Below are 13118 nucleotides of genomic sequence, written 5' to 3'. Positions count from 1 at the left end.
AAGTATCATCTGTCTTAGTATGACCCTTGGCCTGGGTGATGAAAACACCACAAGGGATTGTGGGAAATCCACTTCCACATCTGGACTCGGTGTACGCTAGACAGATCCCAAAAACAGGGCCAGACGTGCTTCCTTCAGGAAAGTTGTATAGGAACATGAAAACGTACCACCAGCCTGAGAGACAGCTTCATTCCCCAGAGCTGTGCAATCCAATTCTGTGACTTTTTGCACATATTATTTCTGCACACCTGCACACATGGATAGTGTGGTTTCACTTGTCTTATAGTGTATCTGCATATGTATGAACAGTATATTTATGTATGTAAAAGGGAGTTCTCTTCTGTGCCAATAGCTACCGAACAAAATTTCGTTACGCACATATTAACAATAAAAGGATTTGTCTTCTTCTTTTTCTTCTTCTTGGGCTTGCAGCTCACAGGATCTGAGCACCTTACAGGTGTTATGGCCCACAAAGCTCTCTGGGGAAAAGAGACTTTTTTCTAGTTGAACATACAGCATTAAACAGATTATAAAAGAATCCAAACAATCACAACCTTTTGACATGTAGGGATTTATTAATCACTTTGAGGGTCATGACTTGTAAGTGTAGGATTAACATTTTTCGAACAGCTAATAGAAGTGGTAATAACAATCACATGGCTGTTCAAACAAGTCACCAGAACACAGCTAAACATTTTCTTGCTCACTGGCCACCTGATCATTTTATTGTGACTATAAAAGCTATGTCTGGACAGTGACACATTAAAGAAGCTTAAAAAAAATCTATTGTCTCTGCAAAGAAAGAAAATGAGTAAGGCGTGAATGAAAAATGTTTTCAAGGACAAAACAGACCACAAGAGGGCAGCATTGGTCTACGACAGTATATACTACTAATAGTAAACATTAAAACTTTCCAACAATCAGCAATAAAACCAAAATTTAAACTTAAAATGATAGATTTCCTGAAGAAAGTTTACTTTATGTTAAAATGCCTTTAAAAACCTGTGCAGTATAGATCTATTTTCAGACATGATCATTGATGGGATATCCACCTATTAATTTCCTTCCGTTTATGCAACTCTGGCTAACACAGAGAGACAGATAACCATGCACATTAACATTCAGAACTACCACACACACATACACAATGCAACACAGAAAAACCCCACCCTAAATACAAATATTTTATGTGCCTCAAATCTAACTGGGGACAGTAGTCCCAAATCAACTGGTGTGTGAGCTGATATAGGTCCCCAATTTCTACATAAATGAACTCACACCAAACCTCCACATCCACACACAAGTACTGCATGTGCATTCAAAGTCCTTCACTTGCATTGACAGACATGTTCCTTAATTAAAGCAAGATTACATACTGCTTGTGTGTGTGTGTATTTGTGAGTGTGTTGTCAAGTCTGAACATACACAAAAAGTAAAACACACCAAAGTAAAGTGATTTGTCTCCTTTCACCTCAGACAGCACTGCTATAAAGCTCCTTCTCTTTCACTTGATGTGTGGCTTTACGTTACTGCCATCTTGTGACCACTGGTAACATTGTCACTGAAAGATGTGCTTATTTCAGTCTCCTAGGAGACCACAGCTTTGTCAGTCCCTGAGGGTGTGTCCATCTCCTGTTACCAATGACTAAAGCTGGGCAAGCTGAGAGGCCAGAAACCTTTTTTCTTGTGGTTTGCACATGTGCATTGTGGACAAACCACTGGTCTGCCAGTAAACCGATGGCAGACTAGCGTGACAGGCAAGCTGCCGCTAGCTCAGCTTTTACTGCTCTGAGATCAGTTATGGTCTGTATTACCAAGCAAACCAGCTTCAGAGATTTAGCATCATAACAGAGAAGTTCCCTCTTGCTAAACACCCTTGGTTAACATATGTGATGTAAAGAAGAGCATGAAAAAGCTTTTAATAACTTCTTTAGTACATTAACAAGGAAAGCTGTGACGATTTCTCTGAACATGTCCAGTCTAATAAAAACAGGCAAGTTGACCAGGTGCAGGGTCAGCCAGCACTTTCAGATTAGCATCTATGAGAATGTCTAAATGTTTAACCAGCTGTTTTGCCAACACTCCACATTCTTTTTTCATTCATATTTGAAATCACCCTGTAGATATTGACAGTTAACCATGTCACACGTTGCTCAATCCTTTTAATTCTGCTTTTGCTGAATGCTAAATGTGCAAAATAAAGACGTAGACTTTTGTTTCTGTGGTCATGAACAGCTTCCTCACTGGACAGCTACTACAAACTCATAATTAAGATATTTTGTGAATGGAGCTGGACATTAAACACAATATAAAGCATTTAAAATTAGGTCACCCTTAAACATATATAGCAGTAATTTTAATCAATTTAACGTTGATGAGAAATAATTTTCTTCAGAATAATTATCACAGTTTTTATACTTTATGCACAATTTTCCACTAATACAGTTTTTTCTTTAATAAGGTGTTTCCATAGTGTTTTATTGCTTCCTTTTCCCAATGAAATGGTTTGAAAAATTCCTCCACTGCTTGTCATTTTCAGCCAATAGTATATCGTTTTTTTTATAATATAGTAGATATTTATCTAACTATAGTAATACTAATAGTAATATTTTACAATTCTTCAGTCATGAAGGAGTGCAGAAGGGTGAAGATGTCAATGTAGAGGGTGGCCAGGCAGGTATGTTTGAATGTGATCCAGTTTATCTTGTTAAATTGGTAAGCAGTGGAGGAAGATGTATGTGTGTCTCCATTATATACTGTACAACATAAATCCAGTTTTCATGAAATAAAACTCCACATAAACAAGTGGTTAGTGAAATGAAGACTTTGAATAGAAAAACAGCTCACGGAGAACCCGCTAACTTTGCTCTTGGCTCCGCCTGCTTAACTTGTCTGCCCAGAAACTGTAGGTTGATTGGTGTAGCAGGGCAAAGCAGAGTTCTGGTGATTGGCTTCACTGGTTTTCCAGCAGGATCAGGCTTCACCTCATAGTGCTTTATCAACTTCAAACACACAAAAAAGAAAGAGTACTCTTTAAAAAGAAAAACATGGAATTGACATTTATTTATGTGAGCAGAAATTTTAAACTCACTGATTACCAGCTGCTTGCCAATTGACTACTGTGTATTTTGGATGACTCAGGTCAAAGAGCCTGATGAGTGGTTTGTATTCATGTGCATGCCCAGGCCGACAAAAGAGTAAACAGCTTTGAATGGGCCGAGAAGTTACTTTAGGTTAATACTGCTCCCTGAATGAAGCTGAAGAACAACCGATTTCCAGGAAATTTAAAAAAGCAACGGCACAATGTTTTGACCCTGTTTGTTTGCATATTTCAGTCTTGCAGTCTTAGAGTTATAAAGTTGTATGGATCCTTTAACATAATATGCAGTGGAATAATAACCTGACCTTAGCTTCTAAGTCTTTAAAGTTGTAAGCATCAAGCTACTGTTGAGTTTTTATAATAACTTGTTCAGCAACTCACATAAAGCAAAGTATTAATTCACAGCACTCCTTCCAAACCTTATCCATTACCTTTTCCAATTTTGCACTTAAAGTTATATTTTAAGAACTTAAAGTGCAAGTTACAGTTTGTCAAAACATGCAAACTGTTTTTGGATTAGATGTATAATCTAGTAGCTTTTATCACTATCCACTCTGCTGCCTGGGCAAGACTTGACACAGTAGCTTTGCATGCTCAACTCAAAGCCAAAGTACTCTGCTGTGTTGGCAAAAGTTGCTTCTTTATAAGCAAGCACGGAGCATCATTAGCATTAGGAACAGATGTTCTTACCCTGGAGAGGAGGAGATACATCTCAAGTTCAGCCACCCGCCGACCTAGACATGCCCGGATCCCAAAACCAAATGGTACTGACCCGAACGGGTGCTGCTTGGACTTATCCTCCCCTCCTCGGAGCCAGCGCTCCGGCAGGAAGGTGTGAGGGTTGGGGAAAATATTCTCATCATAGGACACGGCGTAGTGGCACAGGTGGAACAGCGTCTAAGAGAGGAAACCCATGACGTTTGCTATTGTGCTATGACTGAACCCCAACAACCCCAACTGATTTCAGATGGCGCTGTATAGACAAGACTGCATTTATTTACTAGTAAGAGGCCAGGTGTGCTTAACGTGCATCTTACCTTTTTTGGGAAGAGATGATTCCCCACCACAATCTCATTTTCAACAGTGACGCGGGCGTTTCCTGGCACAACTGGATACAGGCTGGCGACCACAAAACGCAGAAAGGCATCAACACAGTTTCCATTTGTTCAGTAAATGCAACTCTTTGCTATCTCACCCCTTACAAACATGTAAGTCTATAAATGGTGAAGTATTCTTTTAAGTGGTTTTATTTCTTTAACTTCCATGTTTAGGAGCAGATAAGTGTTTCATTTCACCTTAGTTATTATCTTATTAATAAAAAGATTCCCCTCCTACCGCAGTGTCTCTCTGATGATGGCCTTCAGGTACGGCATCTGAGCTATGTCATCACTGTTTGGCACCTTGTCCCCAGGGCAAACGCTTATCACTTCCTGGTACAGCTGTTCTTGGATCTCGGGCTCCCTCGCCAAATGGTACAGAGACCAGGAGATAGTGTTGGAGGTCTGCAAATCAGAGAAACACAGAGTGTAATGTTCTGTTTTATGTAATGTTTCGACATGTTCCATTTGTGTTTGACTTTCAGGGAGGTTGATCTTTGGGTTGAGAAATATCTTCCAGAAAACTTCACTGCATTGATTAAGGAATGGCATACCTTTCATGTTTTTACATGACGATTACTCATCTGCAGCATCTGAGACAAGAACACCTCATTTATATTACTGAAGATTTCCAATCCAGGACAAAGCTATTTCATATTTAAGTGGATGAAATGCTGCTTTGAGTAAATCCGTAGACAAGACAGATTGACATGACAGCATTGCACAGTGTGTGGCAAAAGCAGTAGTTACAGAGGAATCAGCCCAGTGAGTAGTCTATAAACTGTATGCTGAATTAAGGCATCATTCTATATAGTAGAGTCTATTTAGAGAAAATCAGCCTCCGTGTGGAAAAGCACAACTGGTTTTCTAAGTCAACTTCAACTTCTTGTTTTTATATGCATTCTTTGACTTTAAGAAGACTTTTAATATGTTCAAAAATTATCTCTTAACTTGTAGCTGAGAGCTATACTCCAAAGTTGGACTGGTAATCTGCCTGATGGGCCGCCACAATTAGGTCAGTATAGTTTTCTTTTTCTTTGTCAATATAACTATACAGGCTGGCTTGAAGGGCTGCTGTGCACCGTGCATTGTGCACAGCAGCCTATTTGTTCATTTTCATTACTGACAATACAATGCCCAATCAATTCTGGTCACATCGCTGGCCCCTCCCCTACCTTCCCTGTGCACTCGTGCACCTTGTAGAACAGAGTTAATGTGAAAGAAGTGTTTAGTAAAGAGGAACAAACAAAAGCAAAAAGAAAAAAGGTGGAACTGAAAAGAGAGAAAAAAAAACTTAAATTAACCAACATGTTAGCAGCTCCACTGTCAGCAATAGTAGAAACAGAAATTAGAAGTAGAATAGAAGAAGTAAAACTGTTTCCCAATAACTGCGTCTCTATCTAGGGTGAGTGGCAGTGGGTTGTTTTTATATAAAGGAAAACTAACATTTTTTTTTGTTTCTTATTAAGTGGCTCTGGGAAGATGGAAACCTGGAAGCCTAAACGAATAATGGGAGACACTTTAATGCAAACAAATTTATTTTGGGAATTGGGAATGACGGAGCGGTGTAGTTAGTACTCACTGTGTCTACTCCTGCCAGGAGGAGTTCAGTGATGCTGCCCAGGATCTCTGTGCTGTTCATCTGTTCACTGAGCAGGAGGTGTGTGAGATACGCTCCCTCCACGTCTTTGTCCAGGTGGACATTCTCCTGGATCTCCTCAATTTTCTTATTCACCAGTTCTTCAGCTACGAGAGACAACATCATCTTATCTCATGTGAAATTAAAAGAAAAAGACTGTGAGAAGACATGTTTGCCCACTAGATGGGGAAAGAGAGACACAGTTAGGGATCTTGTTAGCACACTGATTGTGTGAAAAGCCACATGTAGGGTGGACTTTGTCTCTTTGTGTGTGTTGTGTGTGCTGACCTTGAAATTAGCTGATAGTGCTACTTGAAAATGTCCATGAACCCTGAACTGAACTAACCTTGGTGATCCACAACCAGTATGGAATCGGGAGTAGGTAATGTTTCCATGAATTAAATCCTACAGATTTCTGACAACTAGAAAAGTCTTTTCAATTTTAAATCGTGAATATTTAACGAAAAGCCTGAAAGGTGTTTGGTTTTTTTGCACTAAAACAGAAAACATGTTTCAAAGTGGTTTTAGAAATCACATAATGGCAGAAAGCGGATAAATATTCAGCAGTGAATTTACCAACACACCACACTTTTATTTACTCGTTAAAAATTAATGTTGCTCACCAACTTTGAAGAGATGATCCCAGGCTGCGACAAACCTTTTCCAGGACTGCAGGTAGGGCCAGAGGAACTGTGGGAAGAGGATGACGACTTGGGAGAGATGGAACATTTCCCCCACGGAGACAATGAACTTTTGGGTTTTCTCGGGGATCACCTCACTCATGCAGCCCATACGGGTTTCAAAAAGCACTGAGCATATTCCTGTGTTTAAAAACAAAACGATAGTTTGTCAGAAGAGCTCAGTGCAACTTGACAAAACAACATCAATTTGACAGCACATGCATACAATAGAAAAACCTTCCTGCAAACAGCACAGACCACTGAAATGTGTCCAGGGTCGCTCTCGCTGATCCCTGTTCTGTGACCTTTGGAGCTGCTGATCTCGGCATCTTGTCATTCATTATTTGCTTTCCTTGGAAAAAATTTTGTTTTGTTTGTGGTTTTTCTATTTGTTTTCTTACACATACTTTTCACCAGCTTTTTATTTAGTTAAAAGAAAAAACATGATAAACCTGATAGACTGATGAACTTATTTGAGCCTCATTTCCTGATGCATACGCGCATGTCTGCACATTAATTGTGTGTATAAATGTTTCGCACACAGATTTGTTCATATTTCATACCTGAATTTTTCTGTACAGTCCCTCTGACCATGCATACAAACAAACGACAGCCTGGCTTACTTAGGAATATAAACACAAGTATTTACAATTAACACTACTACTGCTACTACTGCTGCTGCTGCTGCTACTAATTATTAATATTATTCTGCTATCAAATTTTGGTCATTATTTACAGTTTTCACAATATGGTAAACGCTCAGAAATGCAATAAAAATAAATAAATATAAAGAAAACATTTATATATTTAACCTTTTTCCATTTAAACATATTCCACTGTCCCTTATCTCATCTTATTGTATCTTAAATGTTCTTATCTTTCATTACAAATGACTTCTGTCATTGCTGAATAGGTTTTTGGCACTATCCCATGAATGCTGGATAATCTGGCTTTTATTGTTCTCTCATCTGGGGCTGACAGGTCACATGATCCTTGTCCTCCACCTGTTTTCTTCCTTCCTTTCTTGTTGTTTGCCAATCTTTTCATATCAACTTTGATTCCACATTTTTCTTGTCTCAGCTGAAATGACTGAAAGATGGTCACTCCTGTGGAAACACTTTAGAAAGCTGCACCTTATCTGGCTTCCACCTCATCTCAGTCACCACGTTTTCTACTTCACCTGGCAGCAAATGTGTTTCTTTATATAGATTACTGGAGGCACTGATAAAATGCAATTCACTAGCTTGGACCACATCCTCATTTTAGGTTTGACTGCATTTCTAGCAGATAATGGCAGATGGCTTGAGTATGAATTGAGGCTGCAGTGTGGGGAAGGTCTCAGAGGGGACTGGCCGAGGCTCCTGGGCCGGGCAGATCCCCACGTACTAATGAATGGTGAATGGATTTAAAAGGGAGGGAGGGTGGGGCACGAAAACAGGTACAAACAACTTGTAGTGCCGGGGGTGGTCATGTATAGACAGACAACCAGAAGGGGTGTGGAGATGTTATCCCACTGCTGAAATTCAGATAAATCATCTCCGTGTATGGATATTGTGAGCTGGTCCCGAATGATTCTGATTTACTAGCATATGCACGGTGGTGAGAACAAAATAGACTGATACTCGTATTTTATAAATGCTACAGTAAATTTGCATGCAAAACTCATTTTTTGCACCAATTAAAAATGTTTCCACGCTAATATTTGTGAATGAGGCCCATTGACCATTAGCCACTCGTCAGTCACTCAGCAAAGCAAACCCTGCTTTAGCCTCCTTTCTGACTCTGATGGCAAGCATAATTAAACTCGGCTGTATTCAGTAAAACTGAGTGTGAGCGCTCATTTCTTGGACCTGCCACTTGATTCTTAGTTTGCTGATTGTGTTTTCACCTCTGTTGTATTTATTCCCTCAGGTTGTCTTTGTTCCTTATGTATGTTATCCTTAAGTCATTTTGTTTAGAGCTTGTGATGCATCTCTAGTATTTCCCTGTGTTTATTCTTGGACTCCGGTTGAATTTTTCCACTTCACTAGACCTGACACGGAGCCAACGACCTGTGACCTCATTGTTTACTGAGGTCACAGACGAGACATCTGAGGGAAACCACCCTTCGCTTTTGTCACCGAGATGCTACTGCGATCTTTTATATGTGGTCAGTTCATGTGACGCAAGCTTCACATAGCGCACCTTTAAATGTAATGTGCTGTGAAATGGAAGAAATCACATTCTGTTTATGAGGCTACAGCCAGCAGCCAGTGTACCTTAGTGTAAAGATCTGCTAGCATAAGATCAATTTAACACCACCAACATTCTAAGCAGGAACGTGTCATCTTGGAAGATGGATTTCATTTGGACGGTGCTGCTGTCGGATTTTAGATTTATGATTGAGACCGGACTGTAACACTTAAAAACAATCGCAGTCAAAGTGACCGTGTCGCATTATATGACCACATTATCGTGTCTAATCAGCGGTCAAGGCCAAAAGAAAAAGCAGCTGTTGGCTTACTGAATGACACACAGAAAATGAGGTCTGCAGGTTTGAAAAAATCAAGGACAAGAACAATTACACAGCATATTCCTCTGTTTTCTTCTTGTTTCCAAGCATCTAAATGAGATGGACTGCATGAGTTTCTAAAGCTGATTAATTAACAACATTTCATTTATTTGTTTTGTTTTCTGCTAACCTTCAAAAGCAAATTTGTAGAGCTCTGCAGTCAGGTCATTGACCACGACTCCCTGTCCACTGGTCTCCCTCAGCCAGTTCACTCTGCAGATAAAATCTGTCACCACCTCATTGATGGTGTTGGCATAGGAGGAGACGTGCTTGGGTTTCAGCATTCGTGGATTCAAGATGCTGCGAATCCGCTGCCATTTGGCCCCCATCCTAAAAACCAAATTAAAAACAAGGGAATCAGGCTCCAGAGAGCAAGTCATTGAAAATTACTTCTTTGAAAAATAATTTTATGATAATATCAATCTATAAGTATAGATTTGTATTTGGCTTATTCTTGCTTACATTTAAATGGACTCACTTTACAGGCAAGGCTAGTAAGAGTCTACATATTTCCCTTCTTTATCAACAAATCCCATCCAAAGACCAAAGTCAACAAGGAATTAATACTAATAACAAGTGTTATTGTTTCCAAAGTGCTTCAAACTGTTCAAAATGAAATATCCATAGCAGATGGGCAAATCTCTGGAAACACAAGTGGGTGTTTGAGATCTTTAAACATATCCAAATGCACATGAACGAGTGTACCCTGAGTAGTTCCGGGTTGTCTAATAGTGTCTGAAAGCCTGTTAGTACTGCTCCAGGGTCTTAACTTTCAACACTGATAAGTGCTGCTAAAACAAGTCGGACAAGAATAAATGAGGAGCTGAGAAAGTGTCTGTTATTCTGCAAGAACATTGTGGTCCACAGGCCCTTCCTTTCAATACTTTAGATTTTATATGAAACTGACGAAGTCTATATTGGTCTCAGTCTCTAACACTAAAAAAAACCAAAAAAAAAAAAACCTGAGCTGCAGGCCTGGACTGAATCCCTGCACGCTGCCAATGTTCCCTGTCAGCAACAAGTATGCATCACAAATACTAACCACAAAGTAATTTCATACAGAAGGTATGAACTGAAACGAGGTGAGATTAAATTATGTTAAATTATAGTTTCCAATTTGTTAGAACTGTTTCAAGGCAAAATCAAGAGGAGAGAGGTGCGTAATCAACAACCACAACCTCTATGAAGAGGAAGAACAGTAACAGTAACCTCTGTCTTAGGTCACATATCAAAAATTGTCAATCCATACTTTTAAAGGCATTGCACTCCTATATACACCTATATCTATCTATCTACATCTATATATATATATCTATATATATATATATATACCTACATATTTTATATTGACTGGATTATATTATGGATTTTTTTTCTTTTTTGTTCATAACATTGCATTCAAAGTCCACGTATTTGCTCCCATCTTAAAGAACCTGAACACCTAGCAAAGTTTGGCACTGGACAAAGTTTTTTCGCACAGCAACTGACACAACAAAAAAATCAATGTATCGTGTTTGTTTGTTTGTAGAAAAGAAATGATCTGCAGTTGCTACATCACATGTTATTGCAGCTTAATCAGACAGATTTCATCAGCGGAAACAAAACAAACAACATGCTGTCAGCCTGCTCAGAGTTACAGTGCAGTGTGGATTCAGGACACAGATGTGGTGGATCTGTGATGGTTTCACTCACTCAGTCAGGGGTCCATGGGCCTGGTTCCTGAGCTCTCTGTAGTTCCTCCAGTGGGGCATGTCTGTCCGGATTGGGTGTTTACCCTCCTGCCTCAGCACCTGTTCTATCAGGTCGGCACTGGCCACATTCACCACGACCAAAGGGCCGTATTTGGACTTCCACAGGGGGCCGTATATCTTGCTGTGCTCGATCTTTGAGCAAATAATGGGAGTTAATAGGTTAGTTGCATGTTCAGAGTTATCAGGAGGTAAATGATGTTTAAGGAGACCAACAGTTTCCTGTTGGAATTAGAAAATATCATGACATATCAGTGCATACTTATCTTTGCTTAGAGTATCCTCATTATAAAAAAATATCTCTTACTTATCCTCTACTGTGGAAAACTCTCCTAAGACTGTGACTGTCTCTCAAAGGAAAACTAATATAGATTTCTTTTTATTCATTTATTTGTATTACAGGATTTGTTAAAGATGATTTTAATCGTTGTTATTAAGCGCTTATTAAACCAAGATTCAATTCTAAACCCCAAACTGTGCGTGAATAAATACCACAGTGGGGTCATCAGGATACACTGATCGCTCTAGCAGCTCCAGGGGATGGTGCACTGTAGTTCAAGGGCGCGGACTGAACCCTTAGTCCAGAAGGAAAACTCTGTTTTCACCTTCTTTTCCAACTTACTTGCATTTGTTGCGTCGTTTGGAAATATCCCTTTATAAAAAGCCAATACAAGGTAGTCATGAAACTCGGTCCGCCTAAATCATCCATAGTTTTCATTTTGTTGACACCCATGACGGTGCTGGTGGAGGCTGCCTCGCGGCGGAGGGTGTCCCCATAGTTGGCAGGGTTTAGTCCCGCTGTCACTCTCTGGATCCCTTTAAGCTGCTGACACTTCACGCGCAGTCCGACGTTCATCAGAGATCTCCCGAGCATTTTAACCATGCAGTGCGTCTTATCGGTCCCTTCTTTGTGCCGTGACAGGAGGCTAAACAAGTGAATCAGCCCCGGTGCCTGTGCCTGTATATGTCTATGTGTGTGTGTGTGTGTGTGTATGAGAGAGAGAGAGAGCGGTGAAATAATGCCTCTTTGTTTGTGAAACAGCAAACCCGATGCCCGTGTACCAGCCTCCTACCAACAACTGTGGACTTTGACATTATCATAAACGTCAGCAAGTGAACCTACAGGACGCTGTAACCTGCGCAAACGCAGAGGAACAAATATTATTCATATACATATAAAGCTCTGGTGAAGATAAATTAGTCAAACACATTCATAATTCACAACCTATACAAACAAGGTTAATGTGGAGTTGAGCCAAAGCCCCGGTTTTCCGTTTTCCTTTAAAGGATGTTGGGGGTGGAAACACGTCTGCTTCCTTACTCTTCCTTACCCGTGGCTATATAAAACACACTCCTATATTTATTTGTGGGAAATTACCGTCAAACACTGTTGCGTAAACGCCCGTTTCGTAGGCGTGAATGCAGTTTGAATAAAATTTCATTATAGCCTGAAACTACCGGAGGACAGCGGCTGGAGGTACAGCCTTGCGGGGATTGGTGGATCCGGTGAGGGTGGGTCGGATCAGACGGCAGAGTTTTGCCCACCCAGACGTACCAGCTTTTGTTGTTGTTGTTGTTGTTGTTGTTGTTGTCTGTTAGCTACAGTGTTACCTAAGGAACCTAAGAAAGACAGATAACCGCCCCAACATTGCCCTCTTCCTCCTGTTTTTAATTATTACTACGTTTTCTTCGTACTTCCGAGTCACCTGCCTCTTCTGGAACCACTGTGAGTCAACTCTACACGTTTTCAAATGGCCTTTATAAATTAAAAGTATTTGACTTGGCACAAATTGAAAATATTGCAACAGGAAAACCTAATAATAATAATAATAATAATAATAATAATAATAATAATAATAATAATAATAAATATTATTATAATAACCGTAACAATAATTAGTTCGGAGTTATTAATAATAATAACTGGTTAGTCAGGCTCATGCCTATATGTTTTTATTGTTGCATTATTTGGGCGCATATAGCCTTCTGTATAAAACCAAACATGAGCACGGCGCTAAAAATGTGTTTAAAAAAAATCAACAAAAAAGTTACAAAATAACTTATTGAAGCAAGACTGCCTAGCAAAGGCGAAGATTATTGATTTCTGTTTTTCAAACTTTTGAAAAGTTTGCAAACGTTTAGAGAATGTTGTTGTTACCCACAGTGTGCTGAGTGTATGTAAACCTCAAAAATGCCATTCAAGTTTATTCACTACTTTTAATGTTTAGGGATGTTTGAGTTCTACTTGGTAACAAAGTCATAATGTTTAACCCAGCGCCTCCATCATCAGTGATCAGTGGAAG

The 13118-nt window shown here is 39.6% G+C and overlaps 1 protein-coding gene across 1 annotated transcript; it reads right to left on the bottom strand.

Moving 5' to 3' along the window:
- Positions 1 to 551: 551 nt before the first annotated feature.
- On the bottom strand, positions 552 to 11861 carry cyp27a3 (cytochrome P450 family 27 subfamily A member 3). Its single transcript, XM_004568964.4, has 9 exons — positions 11438 to 11861; positions 10760 to 10950; positions 9198 to 9397; positions 6460 to 6657; positions 5780 to 5943; positions 4436 to 4602; positions 4138 to 4219; positions 3791 to 3997; positions 552 to 3002 (listed from the first exon to the last, which is right to left on the bottom strand). Exons 1-9 carry the CDS (start codon positions 11696 to 11698, stop codon positions 2844 to 2846), a joined length of 1629 nt encoding a protein of 542 aa, XP_004569021.1. The 5' UTR covers positions 11699 to 11861; the 3' UTR covers positions 552 to 2843.
- Between the last annotated feature and the right edge of the window lie 1257 nt (positions 11862 to 13118).

This window comes from Maylandia zebra, linkage group LG16 (assembly GCF_041146795.1).
Source record: "Maylandia zebra isolate NMK-2024a linkage group LG16, Mzebra_GT3a, whole genome shotgun sequence".
In the NCBI taxonomy this organism is placed as follows: Eukaryota; Metazoa; Chordata; class Actinopteri; order Cichliformes; family Cichlidae; genus Maylandia; species Maylandia zebra.
This window is presented reverse-complemented; position numbering and strand designations above follow the sequence as displayed.

Excerpts from the sequence above, each read along its gene's own strand:
- cyp27a3 (XM_004568964.4), bottom strand. The coding sequence starts at position 11,698 with ATGGTTAAAATGCTCGGGAGATCTCTGATGAACGTCGGACTGCGCGTG. Across the intron at positions 3,998-4,137 it reads ATCATCTCTTCCCAAAAAAG|ACGCTGTTCCACCTGTGCCA; the intron begins GTAAGATGCACG and ends TTCCTCTCTTAG. Across the intron at positions 3,003-3,790 it reads TGTATCTCCTCCTCTCCAGG|TTGATAAAGCACTATGAGGT; the intron begins GTAAGAACATCT and ends GTGTGTTTGAAG.